General features: G+C 43.5%; 2 protein-coding genes across 12 annotated transcripts in view; both read left to right on the plus strand.

Moving 5' to 3' along the window:
* Positions 1-14,720, plus strand: part of LOC114877922 (myocardin-related transcription factor A) — a 169,577-nt gene extending 154,857 nt beyond the window's left edge. For 6 of the 7 annotated variants that reach the window (XM_029191091.2, XM_029191089.2, XM_029191090.2 and 3 more), the window contains 10 exons: positions 731-796; positions 4,994-5,290; positions 5,529-5,896; positions 6,141-6,425; positions 8,342-8,482; positions 8,796-8,979; positions 9,055-9,354; positions 9,461-10,095; positions 10,175-10,690; positions 10,776-14,720. In XM_029191091.2, coding sequence (XP_029046924.2) covers positions 731-796; positions 4,994-5,290; positions 5,529-5,896; positions 6,141-6,425; positions 8,342-8,482; positions 8,796-8,979; positions 9,055-9,354; positions 9,461-10,095; positions 10,175-10,690; positions 10,776-11,129 — 3,146 coding nt within the window. In that variant the 3' untranslated portion in view covers positions 11,130-14,720. The remainder of the gene's footprint in view (positions 1-730; positions 797-4,993; positions 5,291-5,528; positions 5,897-6,140; positions 6,426-8,341; positions 8,483-8,795; positions 8,980-9,054; positions 9,355-9,460; positions 10,096-10,174; positions 10,691-10,775) is intronic. The other variant, XM_029191092.2, reaches the window with a different exon arrangement.
* Positions 14,721-17,114: 2,394 nt separating this feature from the next.
* LOC114875389 (aprataxin) lies at positions 17,115-18,628 on the plus strand. Of its 5 annotated transcripts, XM_029185635.2 has the most exons (5): positions 17,115-17,409; positions 17,501-17,517; positions 17,607-17,935; positions 18,007-18,140; positions 18,196-18,628. In XM_029185635.2, the coding sequence occupies exons 3-5, from the start codon at positions 17,646-17,648 to the stop codon at positions 18,375-18,377; spliced, it is 606 nt and encodes a 201-aa protein (XP_029041468.2). In that variant the 5' UTR covers positions 17,115-17,409; positions 17,501-17,517; positions 17,607-17,645; the 3' UTR covers positions 18,378-18,628. The 5 variants fall into 5 exon arrangements, with proteins under 5 accessions (XP_029041468.2, XP_029041478.2, XP_029041450.2 ...); XM_029185645.2 differs by lacking the exon at positions 17,501-17,517 and having other exon boundaries at positions 17,624-17,935; XM_029185617.2 differs by having other exon boundaries at positions 17,116-17,409; positions 17,501-17,935.
* Positions 18,629-18,661: the final 33 nt, after the last annotated feature.

Genomic DNA, 18,661 nt, shown 5'->3' on the forward strand with positions numbered 1-18,661 from the left:
GATCTGCGAACCCCGCGGCTCCTCCAGATTCCCGAATCACGATCGGTTCGCCCTTAATTAGCCCCTTGGTCGATGAACTCGAACGAATCGAAATCGAAGAATCTTGCGAACTCTACTTGAAACGTAATAAAATACTAGAACTACCAGATTAGTAGCGCGATACCCGGATAACAAAAATGAAACCGTGCGTACCGCGCTACTCTTTAATTATCGGGCCCAAAATTGCTCGGAGAAAAGGAAACGCGTGCGGTGGTCCAATTAAAACGAGGGAAAGAAGAAGTCGAGGCTCGATCTTTTTACATCTCACCGAGCTGACTTTTTTTCTGGCCCGTTTCTCTGGCTGTCGTGCGACCCCACCGACCGAATCCTCGCGCCATATGGAACAGCTTATCCGACGTACGGAAAGAAAATATCGGCTTAGCGAGAAAGCCCTTCGTATGTGGCCACCACCGATCGACTTTGATCATCCCGTTTTTTCAACGATTTTTATAGAACGTTGAAAGAAATCTCGGGTGAGATTACGCGGCTGTTCCGCGGAAATCCGCTGAACCAACCACCCCCTCAGCCGCTCAGTCAAAGTTCAATGTCCTAAAGATTTTTCAGCGTCGCTCTTCTGATTAACCCTCGGACGGTGGATCAAGTAGAGAGCCGCAATTTTAATTTCATTTTAAACAAATTATTCTTTCAACATGTGAATGGATTATAAAAAGTACTTTTTTTTCTGTTGCAGCGTTGAAGGTGAAGCTTATGCTGAGGCGACCCATCAATCAACTAGTCGCGCAAGGCATCATGCCGCGTAAGTATCTTCTTTTTAATAACAATTTTGTGATCGCTCGATAACGTGTCGATAAATGGAGCAGTAGTTAAACGGCGCTCCGCGTAAATTCAATTAGATGTTTAGAGAGTGACCTATAATAAGGAGGAACAAAAAAGGCGGAGGACTGGTTGGTACCAGCAAAGGGAACGATCTCGGTCACATGGCTTGCGACAAATTTATTTACTCGACCCCCCCAGGGTTCGGAGTTAGATTGAACGAGTTCGTCAGCGTGTGACGTTTTTCTATTTTTTTTTTCTTCCCTACCGCGGGAACGACCGATTAATCCACTTACAACTTAATTACCTCGCGATTGCCCGTGATGGCTCGACCAACGACGTAAAAGGAAGTAACTAGGACGCACACGAACGAACTACCTAAAGTACCTTAAATTGACATGCTCGCGTGTAAACGTCGTCCAATTGGCCGATAATCGTGTGTCAATGTTTTTTCCGTTAGAACGAAGCTGCTGGTCGTATTTTTTCAAGATAAATTAAAATGCACATCTTCGCTTTGAATCCTTCCAGAAGGGAAGGGTTAAGTCGTTGTAAGCGTAAAATCCAACAAGCTATCAATTTTCCGCTATCGTTTGACCGCTTGATAAACGAGTGTCGTTAAGCTGATAATCTGTTAAGCCGATAATTCGACTAGAATTTATAGCGCTGATTGAAATTCGTTACCTCTCGCCTCGGTAATCCGACTGGGTGCATCAAACACCGATTTCACCTATAATACTCCAGGTATAATTTCACGAACGTGACTCCATCGAACTGTTAACGCCAATGTTATTAACAATAATCCGTCAGGATTGCGTGTTCGCGTATCGAATTGGCCGGGCTTATAACATCGGAAACAGACGGCGATACGACGCTTGATGGCCACCGTTTCGTCCGGCGTTTACGCGAAACGGCACGTGCAATTTCGTTCGAAAGGGTTTTCGTTTCGTTTACGGCTTCCAGAACTGGAGGATATCGGGAACGGTACCGCGGGGTTATGGTTTTTTTCGGCGAACCGGATCACGATCGCGTTGTAAATCTGTTTACGGCGCGCGATTCATTTGCAGTCGCGAAATTACCCTCGAAATTTTAACAACCTTGCTACTTTTATTCTCCGCGTAATTCGAACCGTCGAATTCGCTGTGTTTGAAACGTTGCTGAATTATCTTTAGTCCGCTCCAATGCCGTCGAAAGGGAATAAATTTATACACCAAGAGTGAAACGGGCTCTGTACAATCGCTGCAAAACATCGTATCGCGTTCTTCGAGCGTTGAACAATGCCAAACCGTTGAAACGATCCGCACAGCTGCTGGTCTTCGTCGTTGTAGCGATTCGAAGTTTTCCGGACGTGCGTTTATTATATAATACCAGATCGCCCACGCGGCGCTGAACTGCTCGAGTCTGTTTCCTAAGAAACGAAACGAAACAACGATACCGAGACGGAGGAATCTAAACGCGATGCAACGCGTACACTACGGGGAATCGATGAGATACAACGAAGGCAAGGGTTTTAACGGGAGCGCAGGTTTGAAATATTTTCGCGATTGCTCGAAAATTGAACGGTTCTTCGTCAACTTGTCAATCGTCGGTGGTAGGATTTCTAGGCAGTCAAGTTTTATTCGCGAAAACTTGATCGTACTCCAACGAACCGAGACGTTTATTGGCCCGAACTAACGACGCCGTAGTTGCTTCGGAGTCGACGTCGCAAGGACGATGAGGAGTCGTTCGATTGCAGCTCGTAAATTCAGAATCGCGATCGCCTGGTTATGACTGCTCGCTCGTTCATCCTCCAATTGCAAATGATTTAACACTCCTGTTTTCCTTTACGCTTCGACTCGAGAGGCTGATGATCGACGCGGACAGCTGAAACGCGATGGCTAGTTTTGGTTTTCTAATCTTCATCGTCGAACTCGGAAGGACGATATTAAAGATACTCTTGATATTTTGAACATAATTCGGTAAATAAATTCTCTGAAATTTGCCCTGAAAATAAACGATAATCTATCCTTTATCAAAATCGCGCGTTAATACTCGTACATCGCAGCTGATTTCGTTCCATTTGCAGGAGAACCGAGACGCGATCGAGGCCGTATCACGGGCAAAGTAATTGCCAGCAATTTCGCGTAAATATCGTCGAACTAGTCTCGAACTCGAGAAACTCGAATATCGAGACGCATCGAACGACGAGCGTCGTTCGAATGGACGCAATAAAACCGTGTGCCAGTATGCTCGGCAGGAATTTATCGCACGAAATCCCTGTTTCCAAGCTGGATATAGTGATGGGCGTTCGATAACTTCCTACAATCTAGATTTATCTGTTGCTTCTCGGCTACTAACAGCTTCTTGGTCTAAATTCAACATTCTTAACCCATTAGCGAGTACCAAAAGTTGCGTACGTTTAAATAAACGAATGAGTAAGCGACAGGTTTTCGTGTTAGGACGAATTAATAAATTGTAATCCCACATTTTTAAACGTTACTCGACCACCATTTCCTCGACAAGCGAAACTATAAAAGGTACTCATAAATAAATAAGAGAGGTAAACAAATACACCGAGTGATTCAGAGTGATTGGTAGCCGGTCTCTAGATATAGGCATCATTTATTTTTATGATCGTTCCCTGTACGTTATACCTCTTTCTCTACCATGTGCACGTTCATCGCGAGCCGCAGGATTTATGCGCGTTTCGATAGAAACTAGACAATTGGGTCGCAGCTGGCTCTCGCGAAACATACACACACGTACACGGTGTATTACGAGCGGCTCTGTACGCGTGGGTGAGACAAAAGCCTCGGCGCGAACCACCTCGGCGACGTTCGAAAGGCCTAATTGAATCGAATCGGTTGTTTAATTTTAGAATTTCCTACGCTAGATGCCAGTGCCACGTTCACCGTTCTCCCCTTCTGTTTCGCTGCGCTTTCGGATTCGTAATTCACCGCTTTCCACGTCGTTAACGAGCACCGTCGACCCAGACCGATTCGTACACGTCTCGCCCGGACCAAAACTGAATTCTAGATCTGTCAATCGTGCTCGATATTCTGGAGGTCAACGGTGAATTTTAGAACTGGGATTCAAGTTCTTCTTCTTCGCATAGAACTTGAATAACCACAATTTTCCTCGTCCAAGCAATTATTTCGTTTATGAAAGTCATAAACTTTGTACGCGCCACCCTGTAATTTCTCTTTAACGAGCATCCCATTAAAATGATCGTCATTCTAACGCTCGTCGATTCATCACACCGCACCGGTGCTTAACACCATAGTTACAGAAACGGAGGTGAGGGAAAATTTATTCGATCATGTCCGAGGGAAAGGCACGTTTTCCACGTTTCCATCGTCGCGATCGTTCGTGACAGAGAACAGCCCTTTATTCGTCGCCGCGATACCCGTCCGGAAATAGGTGGGTCGTGTTAGTGAAAACGGTGTTCGAGGATCATTTATTCGGGGACTTAATGGTGTCGAGGAATGCAACGAGTCGTTTGACGTTGACACCGAAATGGCGCCAAGCGGGCAGACCTTCCGTGGCCCGTCATCCCGGAAATTGATGCGTGCAGTATGCGCCTTAGGACACCCCTAAAAGCTTCAAAAACAGCTTTTTCTCATTCGGACGTTCTTTTCTTAGATTGAATCGCCCTTTGCCAGCGTGCATCCATTTCACTTTTCGCTATTGATGCGCTCATGGAAAGCTTCATGAAAGTGGTCGCGTTCCTTGCTGCTTGATTTAAAAGTATCCCCATAATAAAATCTCCAACGTCCTCCTCCAGATTTTAATTTCAGAGAAAGAGAGAGTTTGAAGAAGCAGCGAATATTTCGCCCTTTTCTTTTAAAGAAGTTAGCACAATGTTAGTGCAAATTATGGCTAAAATTACACGTTCACTTTAGACTATATCAGAGACATCACGTATTTCGAATAGCTGAGTGATAGAATGTTAAACAAAATTCCTTCTAACCTTCAAAACATTCGCGAAAACGATTCCTGGGTGCGTAGATAGTTTATACAAGGTTTCCGGTACTCGACCAACAAATTCTCGTAAATTTATACCTAATTTCCGGTATCAGATTAAACTTCGCGAATTACTTGCGTATCTTGATCGAAATATATCTCGCGGCACGTCGAACGTGTGTACGTAACGGCCGGTTCGTGATTTCAACAGGAAATTAAGGAATATCGATTGATGTTTCAGCCCTGAAGACACCGCCGGCGTTCCACGAGCAGCGTAAACAGTTGGAACGAGCGAAAACTGGTGACCTGTTGAAGGCGAAAATTCAGCAGAGACCAGGCAGGGAGGAGCTGGTTAGGCAGCACATCCTTGAGGATGTGGGTCACGTGGATCCGAGCCTGGCCGAGAGGCAACGTATGCTGAAGAAGGCCAGGTTAGCCGACCAGCTGAACGATCAACTCAGTCATCGACCCGGACCGCTCGAGCTCATCCAGAAGAATATTCTGCACACGGAGGAGCCCATTGAAAGGGCGGTCAAAGGTGAGTCCATGCATCAGTACTCTTCTGTCTTTTGCGATCTTGATCGATATCCCCCTGGATGGGCGTAAAAAGAACGTTGTTAACGCGTTAAAAATTGCCTTCCACCAGGATGCATGACGTTAGTTCGTTTCGGTCTTGAAAATCTCACGAATCCTTCGATGCTACCAGCAAGGAGCAACGTATTTACGTAGCAACGCGTTTGAACTGTTAAGAATTCTGATCAATTTTTCATTTCCAGAGGGTCACATTCCCTTCAAGGCGACCTGCGAAGGCCAGGTAACCAAGCCTCAACACCCGGACCATTACATCACCTTCGAGGACGACTCTCAGAGTTCCGAGGGTGCACCCTCCCCGCAGCTGGAGTCCCGGTCGGACGTTCTGGAAACGGCGGCTGCCTCTGCGGGCATAGTGACTGTTTCTCTTAGTATTCCAACGACCGGCGGTGCGGTGGTCGTCTCCTCCACGTCACCGGTGTTCCAGCAAGCGTCCGGCGAGTCGACGATACAGACGTTCGCGGAATTGTGCAACACCGTGGTCGGTTCTCAGCAACATCAGCAACAGTCGCAGCAGCAGGCTCAACACAACCAACAGCATGCATCGACGCAGGTGAGGGCTGCGTGAATTTATCTACCTAGAAGAAACTTGATTTATCGATCACCGTGTAAGACGAACGATAACGGGCACGGCTGGGAAAAAACGTACGGGGCAGAAAGAAAGTTTGGAACGCGTTGCAAAAATAGATTTACGTCGAACGTTAAAGAACGATCGTAAATTGACGGAGCAACGATGTATGTACGTCGATTAATCGGAGAATTGCCAGGATGAAAAAAGCAACGATCTCTGTTAACAGGCGAGTCAGACAAACGGTCCATCGACGACCCTCCTTCCACTGGCGCCGGCGCCCAGTCCGATGTCCTTGGGCTCGACCACGTCCAGCCTGAGCCCCCTTTCCAATATCTCGATAGCGTCGCCACCGGCACCACCGCCGGCTGCCATCACACCGAGACCACAACCTAGCCCCATAGCAGCGTCCGCGTGTCAAAGGACCGATGCTCCTGGCAAGGATAAGAACAGGAAGAAGTCGAAGACCAAAAGTCAACCGAAAACGCGTACCATCAAGTTCCACGAGTACAAAGTAAGTTCTTCCTATGATTTCGTTCATTAGTTTTCAACTGCGGACCTGTAATTAAGGTGTTAACCATACGTTCATATATTCGGCTGGTTCTGCTATACGTTGAAACACGAGCAGACATACGACCTGTACCACTTTTTCTTACAACGAACAGACACGTATAAATTGTGTCTAAACACGCGAATGAATATTTAAAAGAAAAAAAATACAACTTGATTTACACCATTATGGCTTTCACCCCCTTCGTATCGCGAACGCTACGTAACCGATGTAACCCGACGGTTTTACACGTCGAATGGAACAAGACTCGATGCCACGTTTACTACTTTCACTCTCGATTCTGTTTATATTTCTGGCTGGTGGGCGTGAACACGCGGTTTTTACGGTCCGTAAGGTGCAAATATATTACTTAAACGCGGAGCCGGACCGCGCGAAAGTGACGAAAAAAAAAAGAAAAAGAGAAAAAAAAATATCGTACGTAACAACCGTTTACGACTCTCCTTCGTATAAAGCGATTTTATTTGCGAGTCAAAATCGAGGATACATCGAACCTTGCCTTTACCCAATGGCGCAAGATAATTGTTGTGTATCGGCTACCGATTGGTGGCGATTTCGCGGAGAGACGGGGCCAAGGATTCGTGAGATATCGAGGAAGATGTGGGAGAAAACGTGGAGAAAAGGAGCTCGGAGCTGAGGGGTGGGAGAAAAGAAACAAAACCGGGATGGTTCGAAAAAGGGAGCAGAGACAAAGCGAAAAAAGGAGACGAGCAAAAAGCTCGCGGTACGATAAAAAGGGCAAAGAGAAACGAAAGAAGACCAGAACGGCTGAACAGAGAAAAAAGAAGGATAGAATAAAAGCACGGGGAAAAAAGAGGAAGTGCAGAAGAAGCAGAAAGGGAATAAAGAGAAATATACAGAGTGTCTATAAATTTCAACCATTTCAGTTACTGTTAAATAATAAATGATACAAAAAAAAAGTAGCAAGTTCTTTTCAATAATTGCAGAAGGTATCGGATGAGTATTGATACCTCGAAGAAAATTTATAAACACCCGGTATATAGTCGGCCGGTAAATCTCCGGCTCCCGTAGCCCGCGAGGAAGCGTTCTCCGTTCCTCTTTATCCATCTCGAAACAAGAGAGAAGCGCGGAGAAGAAGATCGTATCGGGTGATTAACTCTCGCGATCTCTCGAAGGGCCCTCGGGCCCGGGGCCCACCTCGTTAGCTCTGAGTAATTCGAGCGCTAATTGCAGCTAAGAGCGAGGAAGCCAAGGAGCGGCGAAGAAAACGAAGCGGTTCGAAGCGGGTCCACGAAGTCGGCGCGGCGCGGCGCGGCGTGGCGGGTTGATCCAAAGCGGGAAGGGGAAGATAGGTGGCAAGGGCCCCGGCCACGCTCCCGAAACATTCGGGATATGGCGTGGCCGGTGTGAAAGCGAACCGGGAATGGGCGTGCAAATGAGGGCGCAGAAAACATCTTGATGTATCATTTATCACTCGCGCCCTCTTCTCTTCTACTACGTTGCCGATCTCCTCTTCCACGGACCGCTGGTAACTCGATTTTTGCCTCGGTTCTTCTCGACGATGCGTTACCGCCAACAAAATACTTGGAATTTTACTCGTTCGTAGAACGACAGAAACGTTCCGGTTCAATTACTTCTGCGACAATTTTCTGACCTTCTTTTTGCGGTATTTTATACGAGAAGAAAATTGCTATCAATCTCGTGGGAAGGGATTAATTGCGCATCCGGTGTTTTCAGGAAATAATTTATTGTACCAAGGATCTTAGACAATGTATCGCGTTTACAATTATTTCGTGATTAAGTTGTTAATCTAAAGACACAGAGGATACCAAGCCCATTTTGAAGTTAATCAGGGTAACAATGATTAATATCGACTGATGTTGTCCGATCGCTGTTACCAGGGCCCTCCAAACGCGCAAAAGACGTCGGTGTCGTCCACCACTTCCGGTCTCGGTTCGGCGCCTCCCGGTGAGACCAGCTACGAGCTCCTCCTTCAGCAACAGCAGCTCTTCCTGCAATGGCAGCTCGAATGGCAGCACAAGGTACGCTTACGTTTTCCCGTAAGTCGAAACTGTTGGTTTTAGCTTGAAAGAAAGCAAATAGAACGCGTTCACTTTCTTCGTTTCGTTGGCAACACTCGAGCGAACCGGGCGAATCTCGAACCGGACGTGTCTCGTTAACGAGCGTTAACTTTCACCCGACAATTTGCATAGCAATTACGTTATTACGTCTAAATTTATAATCGAAGAGATCGGGTTCGTGTTACAGCGACAACGCGACCGGTACGTCCGTTTTCGTTGTATAATTAACTTAGCTGGATCGTTGCGTAACATTGAATCTTTTTTGTTCGTTCAGTATCCTCAGATCATTCTACCGGCGGCGCAAAAACCATTGTCCTTGAACAGCAGCGGCGCCAGCGACGCTGGAAGCATCAGCGGGAGCAGCGTGAATGCCCCGAGTCCGGCGCCCTCGAATTCCTCCAATAACCCCTCGGAACAGCCTCCGTTGAGGCCTCTGGGCAAGTTGGAGGATATGAAAGGTGAAAATTACAACGCGAAAAGAGATTTGATTAAATTTCACTGACCATTGACCGAAATAAATGTTGTCCTTTCAGTAAGTGATCTCAAAGTGGAATTGAAACGTCGAAATTTGCCGGTGTCTGGCTCGAAGCCACAGCTGATCGAACGATTAAAGCCGTTCACGGAATCGTCCAGCAGCAATTCGACGTCCAACTCGAATGGACCGCACGTGACTCATATGGGTCACATATTGATGGACACCCCGGGACCAATGACGTCCGATGAGTCTAGTTCGCATGCCAAGAGTCCTGGTTCCACTGTTAAGGATGAACCCAACAGTCCACGGATGGATTCTCCGCATGGCAGCGAACACGACGACCCATCCAGTCCTCCAGGTAATAATCACATTATAATTAATTAATCTATAATTGCAGCAGACCAAAAGAAACTTTTGGGAGCACAACACACGTCGGTGTTTCCACGATGTAGTTCGTGTTTCAGGAGACGAAATTATCAAAGAGCAGAGAAAGCGAATAGAAGAGTTGCAGCGAGAGTTGTATAAATCTCAGCAACAACTTCAGCAAATTCGCCAGACCCAGCCGACCACCGTTCACGCTGAGAAACTAGTGCTTCAGCAACACATACAGAACAAGATGCAGCAACAACAGCTGGCTTTACATTTGCAACAGTTGCAGCATCTCCAACAACAGCAGCAGCAACATCAACAGCAGCAGCAGCAGCAACAGCAACAACAGAATCAACAGCAGTCGCAACAGCAAACCCAACAACACGCCACGTTCCAACAACTGAACGCGAAGGCAAGCCTCGCCGCGTTCTTGCAAGCACAACCAAACAACACCACTGCCATTCTCGACTCGTCGGCTTTGACCGCGATCAACAACAAGAAGAATCAGACGAAGAACAGCGCTACTGTACAGATTCCAGCTGCGATCGTTTTCAATCTGCCAAAACCTACGAAATTGAATGGTTCTTTGCTGAGTGCGTTGGTAGCGCAGGCGCAAGCTCAACAACAACAGCAGCAACAACAACAGCAGCAGCAGCAGCAGCAAGCTATTGCGTCTGAGGAGGGCAAACCACCGCCGCCTCAGTACGACGAAGCGGCGAAGCTTCTAAAGGTAAGGATATATTTTATTTAAGTTTCGTTTAGAAAGTTTAATTCATTTTATTTAATCATCCATTTCTTGATACATTCAGGTAAAGATCGAACCAGTTCAAAAGAGCCACATCAAAAGTCAAGTCGTAGACGACGTGCTGGAGATCTTAATCAAGAACGGCGAGCTACCACCGAGCGCTGCCCAGGACCCAGCCACTCCTACCACACCCAACAGGCAGCTCCAGCAGAACCTGGTGTTCACAGCGCCGGCGGACAGTCAGACCCACTCGTTGGTTTTCACCGCTGCTAGTCCAATCAGTCCGATCAGCCCGATCGCGATGGAGGTTTCCCAGAGCGATTGCGTGAGTTCACCGGCACCGGCACCACCGCCACCGCCTCCATTGCCTTTGGCCACGTTCTCGATTCAATTACCCACTGCGTTGCAACAGTTGCAGCAACAGGAGGAGATCACCTCGTTCAACACGGACCTACTGAACACCGAGGGGGACCTGGACACCGCGATGCTGCTCAGTCCTCAATCGACTCAACAGACGTCGCCTGATCCTCAACCCCCGCAGGAAGTCACCTCGTCGGACAACGCAAACTTAGACCTTAAGGTAAGTCCACGTTGGGTCTGCAACATTGTTGAACCGAGTCAAAAGTCGAAGTCGTCATGTACGTATTTATTGACTTTTGCTTTAGGAACTTGAACTAGACCTAGAGACCCTAGATACAATGGACTTCAGTCAATTGGAGTGCGATCTAGGAGTGAAAATGGAAGCGCCACAGGAACTGATGGACATCGGAGACATGCCCATGGACATGGACGACCCAGATTGGTTAGACTCTTTAATGCCACAGTCACCTCCGACCGCTTCCACGACCGTTTCCAATCATCAACCACCTCCCACGAGCATGTCGAGCGGAACGGATATATACGATCCGTTGTTGGCCAGCAGTCAGGACCCGTTCGATTTGTTCAACATGGAGGATTCCGACTTCAAGATGTCGTCCGATTTGTCGCTTACCTGGGACAAAGTCGACTTCGCGACCTAGCCCGAGTTTCCCTCGTGGTGCTCGGCCCTGTGTACTTAAATCTTGTCAACGGGAAACCGGGAAGACTAATCGCGAAACGCGGAAAGACGACGGGGCAGAGTCGGCCCACGTGCTACGCGTGTTGTGATCAATCTGTGACCCGTTTGGTGCATTTTAACGAATCGTTTCGCGGATACTTGCCTCTGTTCTGTTCTCTGTTAGCAATTCCAGCCCCTCCCCCGTGGACATCCCGTGAACACTGAAACGTACTTACGCTTCGCGTATCGAGCGGAGAGACTTCCGCTTACGAACTAGGAGTAAAATAGCTGTACAATTGTCACGATCGACACTCTAGGTGAGTAATTGAAACAAATTAACGCGTCAAGGCGGTGCACAATCGCGAGAGGACCGTAGCGATATATTCAACTTTTTAAAGGATTTTTATTAAAAAAAAAAAAAGGTCACGACGGATACGTGTACGCTTCGGTCTTTCTCGATCGGTGAAAAAAAAGCAACGCGCTCTTTCGTTTCACGAGATCGATCGCGTTAATCTCGAGGATCGTTTCCATCGATTATAGCTAGGAACAAGTATCTCCTTCAGCTAGAAATGATATCGTTTATACCGATCGATCTAACGTACAGCAAAAGATGCTACGAGGACTCGATCGTCCCGGCAACCGGAAATAAAACGACAACGACGAGATGTCTTCAAAATTCTCCAAAGAATTTCCTTGCGAGCGTTCTTAGCTAGTTTTTACTATCCAGTCTACAGTGGTGTGTTGCTTGAGTTTTAATAACTGCGAATAGCGTGTGTGTTAAACTGGGAAAGAAAAAACGGGAATGCTGCGTATATGTTTTTCTCTCGTGTGCTTCCCCAAGTTTTCCTCTTCCATACCTCCACTCCTCCCTCCCTCCCTAGCTCCAAAAAACAGAACCATATACAACTGTAATAATGTAATCAGGATTAATTATTATAATAATTATTATTACCATTTTACAAGAATAATATAATATAATGTAACGATTGTAAAACTATGTATCTATGTATACGTGTATACATATACATACGTACATATATGCATATATGTAAAATAATGAATACATGCTGCGTTCGAAAGCCGAGATTTCGGGAGAATAGGGGCGGAAAAGAAATGATTAGATGAACGGAAATGAAAAATCGGAAGAAGCGTGCTCGACGGCTTTCACGCAGAGCTATGTATAATTTTCTAAGCCAGAGCATGTGATGTTAGAGGTTACACATACATACTTTTTAATCAGTTATAATCGCATAGAAATGGTCGGAATGGTTGCGAACAAAAAATTCTACCGATGTCGGGTTGTCGTGCGGTTCTACTGTTTCTTCGTTTTCCCTTTTACGAATCTTTTTTTTTTTCTGTTGTTTTTTTGTGACATTCCATGTTTTCAAACTCGCACTAGCAAAGAGACCGAAGCTACCGCGTGTACCGCGAGCCGCGCTTCTGTACACTGTACTCGAGCAGCAACAAAATCGAAAAGATTCGTCTCAGAATCTTGATTGGCCAAATCGAAAGCAATAAACGTAACACGTTTACGTTTCAATAAAATCCTTAAAGTTACTAAGGCGTTAGTATGATATTTCAAACAAGGTATAGTTGGTGTATTTCATACAACTTTCTCTACGAAATGTTAAATGCGGCGAAACGAACAGCGCCTCGCATTTTTCTGAGACATTCTTTGCAGAACCAAGTGGCTTCGTACGTCGACGTAACGAGAAAGGATCGCACTGCCTAAATCGGTAATAAAAAGAGAAAATGGTGAATGCGTATTGTGTTACCGAGCGTGGAATAAAATACGTGAAAATGTATGCGAGTGCGTCGAACGGTATCAAAGCGTACGTAGCGATGGACTATGAAGAACTTCGAATTTTATTCAGAGTTCAAATAAAGTTCGAAGTGATTCCTAGGCGAGAGATCTGAATATCCATCGCTACGCGTACGTAATTAACGACGGTGCTAATTGAAACCCCATTAGAATTATCAATCGCCCCTCAAACGCCACCGATTGAATCGCATAATTTCTCTGCGCGATAGATATCTGCGATATTATTTCAATTACGAGTAAATCAATTTCTAAGTGCAGGGAATTGTTTGTCGATTCAAGTAGATTAGGCGTGATCCCTTGATTTCACGATCGAAAGTGGCAATTTGGCAAACAAACACATACCATCATCGTTCACCCCATATCGCACAAACGAACAGCAAAGGTATGCAACATTCCAAACTCTCACACGCAACAGAGAAACATCCCATGGGCCTCGGAACACCATGTTCCCCGTTAGAAATAATTTATTTAAATTTTCAGCTTTCCACTTGCTATATTATTTTAAATTAGCTGATCACTCCCCAATAACAATCAAGATGTTCAATTCTTAAATTGAAGCTTTTTGTTTAATAGTAACGCTATTGGACATTGTCCTTTTTTTTTTTTTTTTTTTTTTTGATTAATCATTCGATTGCATTATATTTGAGACATCAACGCTTTAATTTACAGTGTCTTCTGTAATGTATCCATTCAAAATCCATGCATTTAAAATCGAAATTGATTAACCGGATCACGTAGGTCGCTTTATAACCACGCTACTAACGCTGCATTTAAATCCCCATCTTGCGATAGACGAAACCAACAAATGCACAACGCTTTCGCCGAAAGAAAGAGGGAACATGGTGGGTGATCGGGGTAGAAAATCGTGCCAAAAATCCCCTTGCCACCGCGTATCGCTTCATTAAAGAAATTTTACCACCCGTTGCCATGACAATAAACGTTTTTAATCGCGTTGTAAAATAATGTATCATATGTGAGCGAGATTCGCGAGTGCTGTCGATACGACGTCGGTGAGGCGGATTAGCATGTACGAATTTAGGGGACAATGAAAGAAGATCTAACGTAAAAGCAATGGTAGCGAATCCGCCAAAAGAGATAAAAAATACGACGTACGATCCCTTTATTTTCTTTTTTTTTTCTTTTTTTGAATTATTTCTAAACGTATCGCAGCAAAAATCGTTTCTTAGCATTGCAATCCTGTAATTATTTCACTTTCTTCGAATCATGAAATCTATTGATGATTGATTTGTCAGGCTGTGCGAATCTGGTAGTCTGTCGTGAGACGCGTGAAAGTGTCTTTGTTTGTATAATAAAACGTATGAGAGTGTATCGAATGCAAAATATATAGAAGAACATAAAAAACGAACAAGAACATATAACGGGATAGATGAGATTTCACGATGAAAAACTCGTCTGTGTATAGAGTTTTTCTTCAGATGTACTTGTATAACAACGTTACGTGCAATTGCACTAAAGGCAACACAGGAAATAAAATGAAATAGGTATGGACACGCGTACACTCACGCGAAGATACACACACATACAACAATCACATGAACATATTTTGTATGAGCATGCGAAAAAGAAAAGGTATAAGTTCTGTTAAGTATCTATGAATTTATTGTAATGATGTACGTTTAAGTAACGATCACGTAATTATTGCTAGAGAGAGTGTTATTTATTTTTATTTGTTGCAAATTTATCGATTGCCTTCCATTTGAGTAAATAAATAAATCTAAAGTTATTCGATAAGTAGTTCGTTTCTTTTTCCAATGATTCCTTAAACGCGTCTGTAAAACTTTGAATTTATTTTACGATTTGCATGTTAAAAATCATTGGCGGGTATTTATTTAAATACTTATGCGCGCACACATGCGCACTAAATCGAGTGAACAGCTGATCTATACCAGTTATTACAGATACAAGAAGACTGGACATGCCTTTACTCTTGAGGGATCACGATCTCGGGATCCTAGGTACCCCCAGGCGCAGGTAGGCCTGCAACCTACATGAAGTTAGCCGGAAGGAATAATAAAATTAAAAATAATCATATTTTATTATTCCTTCCGGCTAGCTTCATGTAGGTAGCTAAAGGCATACATATACTCTTATTTTATTTTCTACGTTCATTTCATTTGTAATTATCTTCTTAGCTTATTGAATAAACTCCTTAGGAGGACAAACGTGTTGATCTTATTACTTCCATCTGCACCCTTTATATCTCTGATTCCAGTATATCTCTGCACCCTTATATCACCGCATTCCTTACATCTCAGCATCCCTTACATCTCAGTATTCCTAACATCACTGCATCCCATAAATCGCTGCATTCCTTTCATCCCTATATTCTTTTCATCGATACATTCTTTCCATCCCCACATTCCTTACATCGCTTCATCTCTTACATCCCTACATTCCTTACATCCTGACATTCCTTACATCTCTTCATCCCTTACATCCCTGCATTCTTTTCATCCCTACATTCCTTACATCTCTTCATCCCTTACATCCCTGCAACCCTTACCTGCCTGTATCTTTTACATCCTTGTATCACTTATATTTCTGCATTCCATACATTCCAGTACCTTCCTGAAATTGAATTGAAATATTTGCGGCTATAAGGCCTGCGATTTTATACAAATTTAGTTCCTTTTTTCGCTACCAGAGGGCGCTGATTCGACATCGAAATTTTAGTTCACATTTTTGCCGCCAGAGGGCCAGAAATTCAGCAAGATTTAGTTCCTTTTTTCGCTACCAGAGGGCGCTGATTCGACATCGAAATTTTAGTTCACATTTTTGCCGCCAGAGGGCCAGAAATTGAGCAAGATTTAGTTCCTTTTTTCGCTACCAGAGGGCGCTGATTCGACATCGAAATTTTAGTTCGCATTTTTGCCGCCAGAGGGCCAGAAATTGAGCAAGATTTAGTTCCTTTTTCCGCCCCCAGGGGGCACTGATTCAACATCGAAATTTTAGTTCAAATTTCTGCCGCTGGGGGGCGCTGTTTTTTCGAAATTTTCGCGAAACTCGAATCTTACTCAAAGCAGTCTTTATAATATATTTATTATAAGGGATGCAGAGATGTAAGTAATGTAGGGATGAAAGGAATGTAGGGATGAAAAGAATGTAGGGATGAAAACAATGTAGGTATGAAAAGAATGTTGGGATGAAAAGAATGTGGGGATGTAAGTGATGAAACGAATGTAGGGATGAAAAGAGTGTAGGGATGAAAAGAATGTAGGGATGTAAGGGATGACGCAATGTAAGGAATGTAGGGATGATAATAATGTAGGGATGTAAGGGATGAAGCAATGTAAGGAATGTAGGGATGAAAAGAATGCAGGAATGTACGGAATGGTGGGATGGAAGGAATGCAGGGATATAAGGGATACTGAGATGGCCTTGGCCTATAATGAGAGATAAAATTATATAAATAAATGGGATCCTCGGCTGAGACCCAGATTAGGGATATAATCATAAATGGTACCGGTGGCGCTGCATACGGATATTATGCCACCGGGGTGTCAGGGACCCCGAAGCAAATTGCGAAATACAAGACCTAAAAGCGAACAAATCGTGAAACTCATTTGTTCGGAATAGTGATGGGTACGACCGGATCTAGCGAAATATCAAACACGCCCCCGCCGCCTTCCCACATGGGATGGCGGGTGGTCTTATGTAAGATTTTTCCTAGAAAATAAGAAGTTGCAAAATTAAATGTCTTACACCCCTACCTGTCGGTAAGTCGATCAAAAATTCGTCTTTTTCGCCATCTATGTGAAGAAGGGCGGAAACTATTCGACAATTTACCGACTGCAGGATTGTCGATCGATAGCCGGCTACTTACCGACTGCCGGAGTATGTTGTCGAATAGTTTGGGCCGTGTTTGTATAGATGGCGCTGGAATAAAATTTCAAAAATACGTAATTTGTAACTCTTTTTAAAGTACAATTTTGTCAGACAATTAGTTTACAAATTGTTTTTATTATTTTTGTCTTTTATTTGCGAATATCTCATTAAATATAATAAAATATTTCGCGCCAACTTTACTTCGGTAAGAGGCATGACTGTCATACCGACTGTGCTCTGTACACCCGAACTTAATTTCACTTGGGGGTACCTAGGACCCCCAAAATCATGTTTCTCGAGAACTAAGACCTATGCGGTCATTCTGCATCTGTAGTCATTGTCGATACAACAAATGTCTGAGTTGTTTAGTAATTCGTAAGTTTTTAATTAAAGTAAACAAATGTGATAAGAACGAAAAACAACAAAAAATGTGTGACAATTATCACGCACATATAGAATCGCTTCGTGTACAGGGTAATTGATCTTTCAACACTTATTTAGATCTGGTATTTAGTAGCGAAAGTTATCGCGTCAACATAACCTCTAAGATGTTTATACAACAGTGTTGATTAGCTAGAAATTCGTAGAACATAAAGTAAGTGTTTTTTATTTTTTATATTCCTTTAATAGATATAATTAAAATCTTACAATGTAATTAGAATAATATTGATTCATAGTTTTGTTAGCATTTTTAGATTTTATTGTATGTATAGAATAATACATTATGTTATTTATAACTAACGGACAAATTGCCGAAACTTTGTTCCTCTACATGAATATACAATATTGAAGGTGAAGATTTTCTCCAGGAAGTGGAAAGAAATAATAACAATGAAACGCAAACCAAAATTGACCACAACTGATGCAACAGCTCCAAAGAAACATCACTGGGCAACAGGCTTGCTTATTTCTATGGAGGACCCTGAACTTAAAGTGAAGGAGGATGATAAAATAGTTGTTATTAAGGACAAATATCCAAAAGCCCAATATCATTATTTAATCCTACCAAAAGCAGATATCCCTTCATTGTGGCATATTAAAAAAGAGAATGAAGATTTGTTGTTTCACATGGCTAAAGTTGCTGATGATTTAATTAAGGAACATAAGGATTCTGAATTTTTGTATGTACTATATCTTTTTCATACCATTATAATCAGAGTAGTCTCATATGCTTTCATCATATTTAATGCAGCATTGGGTATCATGCTGTACCAAGCATGCACAGGTTACACTTACATGTAATAAGCACAGACTTTAACAGTCCATGCTTGAAAACAAAGTATCACTGGAATTCGTTTACAACTCCGTTCTTTTTGCATTCGGCAGGTAGGTGCATACGTATACTTGAATAAATGTAAATTTTACCGTTTATCGATTGCAGATGTTTGCAATCAGTTACGTGAGAAAGGTGAACTTAAAAGATTAAAATCCGAGGACAGTGCTCAACACCTGAACACTCCGCTGAAGTGTCACAAATGTTCAGCCACTCCGAAAAATATGCCCGATTTGAAACGGCACTTGCTGGTTCATCTGTCGGATCGAAAGGGTATGAATATAGATTAATGATAAGTTTAATGCAGGAATTAATTTGAATAAGAATCAATGATTTATCCAACTAATTACATGTGTGTTTCTATCCTATAATTTCCCAAATTATAAATTTAGTAATAAATATATATTCTTGTGCAATACATTTTAACAATAAAACATTGCAAATTCACAGTGCTAATATTGACAAAGTTATAATTTTAGAATACTAAACAATGTTATGATGTAACAAGCAGCGTGTGTGAATACACGATATTCTATATATACTTACCCTGAATTTATTGCAATCCTTCCACTAA

This window comes from Osmia bicornis, chromosome 5, assembly GCF_907164935.1.
Source record: "Osmia bicornis bicornis chromosome 5, iOsmBic2.1, whole genome shotgun sequence".
In the NCBI taxonomy this organism is placed as follows: domain Eukaryota; kingdom Metazoa; phylum Arthropoda; class Insecta; order Hymenoptera; family Megachilidae; genus Osmia; species Osmia bicornis.

Bases quoted from the DNA above. Each gene is read 5' to 3' on its own strand.
- LOC114875389 (XM_029185635.2), top strand. From the start codon at position 17,646: ATGAAACGCAAACCAAAATTGACCACAACTGATGCAACAGCTCCAAAG. The intron at 17,936-18,006 runs GTATGTACTATA...TATTTAATGCAG, and splicing joins CATAAGGATTCTGAATTTTT to CATTGGGTATCATGCTGTAC. The intron at 18,141-18,195 runs GTAGGTGCATAC...TATCGATTGCAG, and splicing joins GTTCTTTTTGCATTCGGCAG to ATGTTTGCAATCAGTTACGT.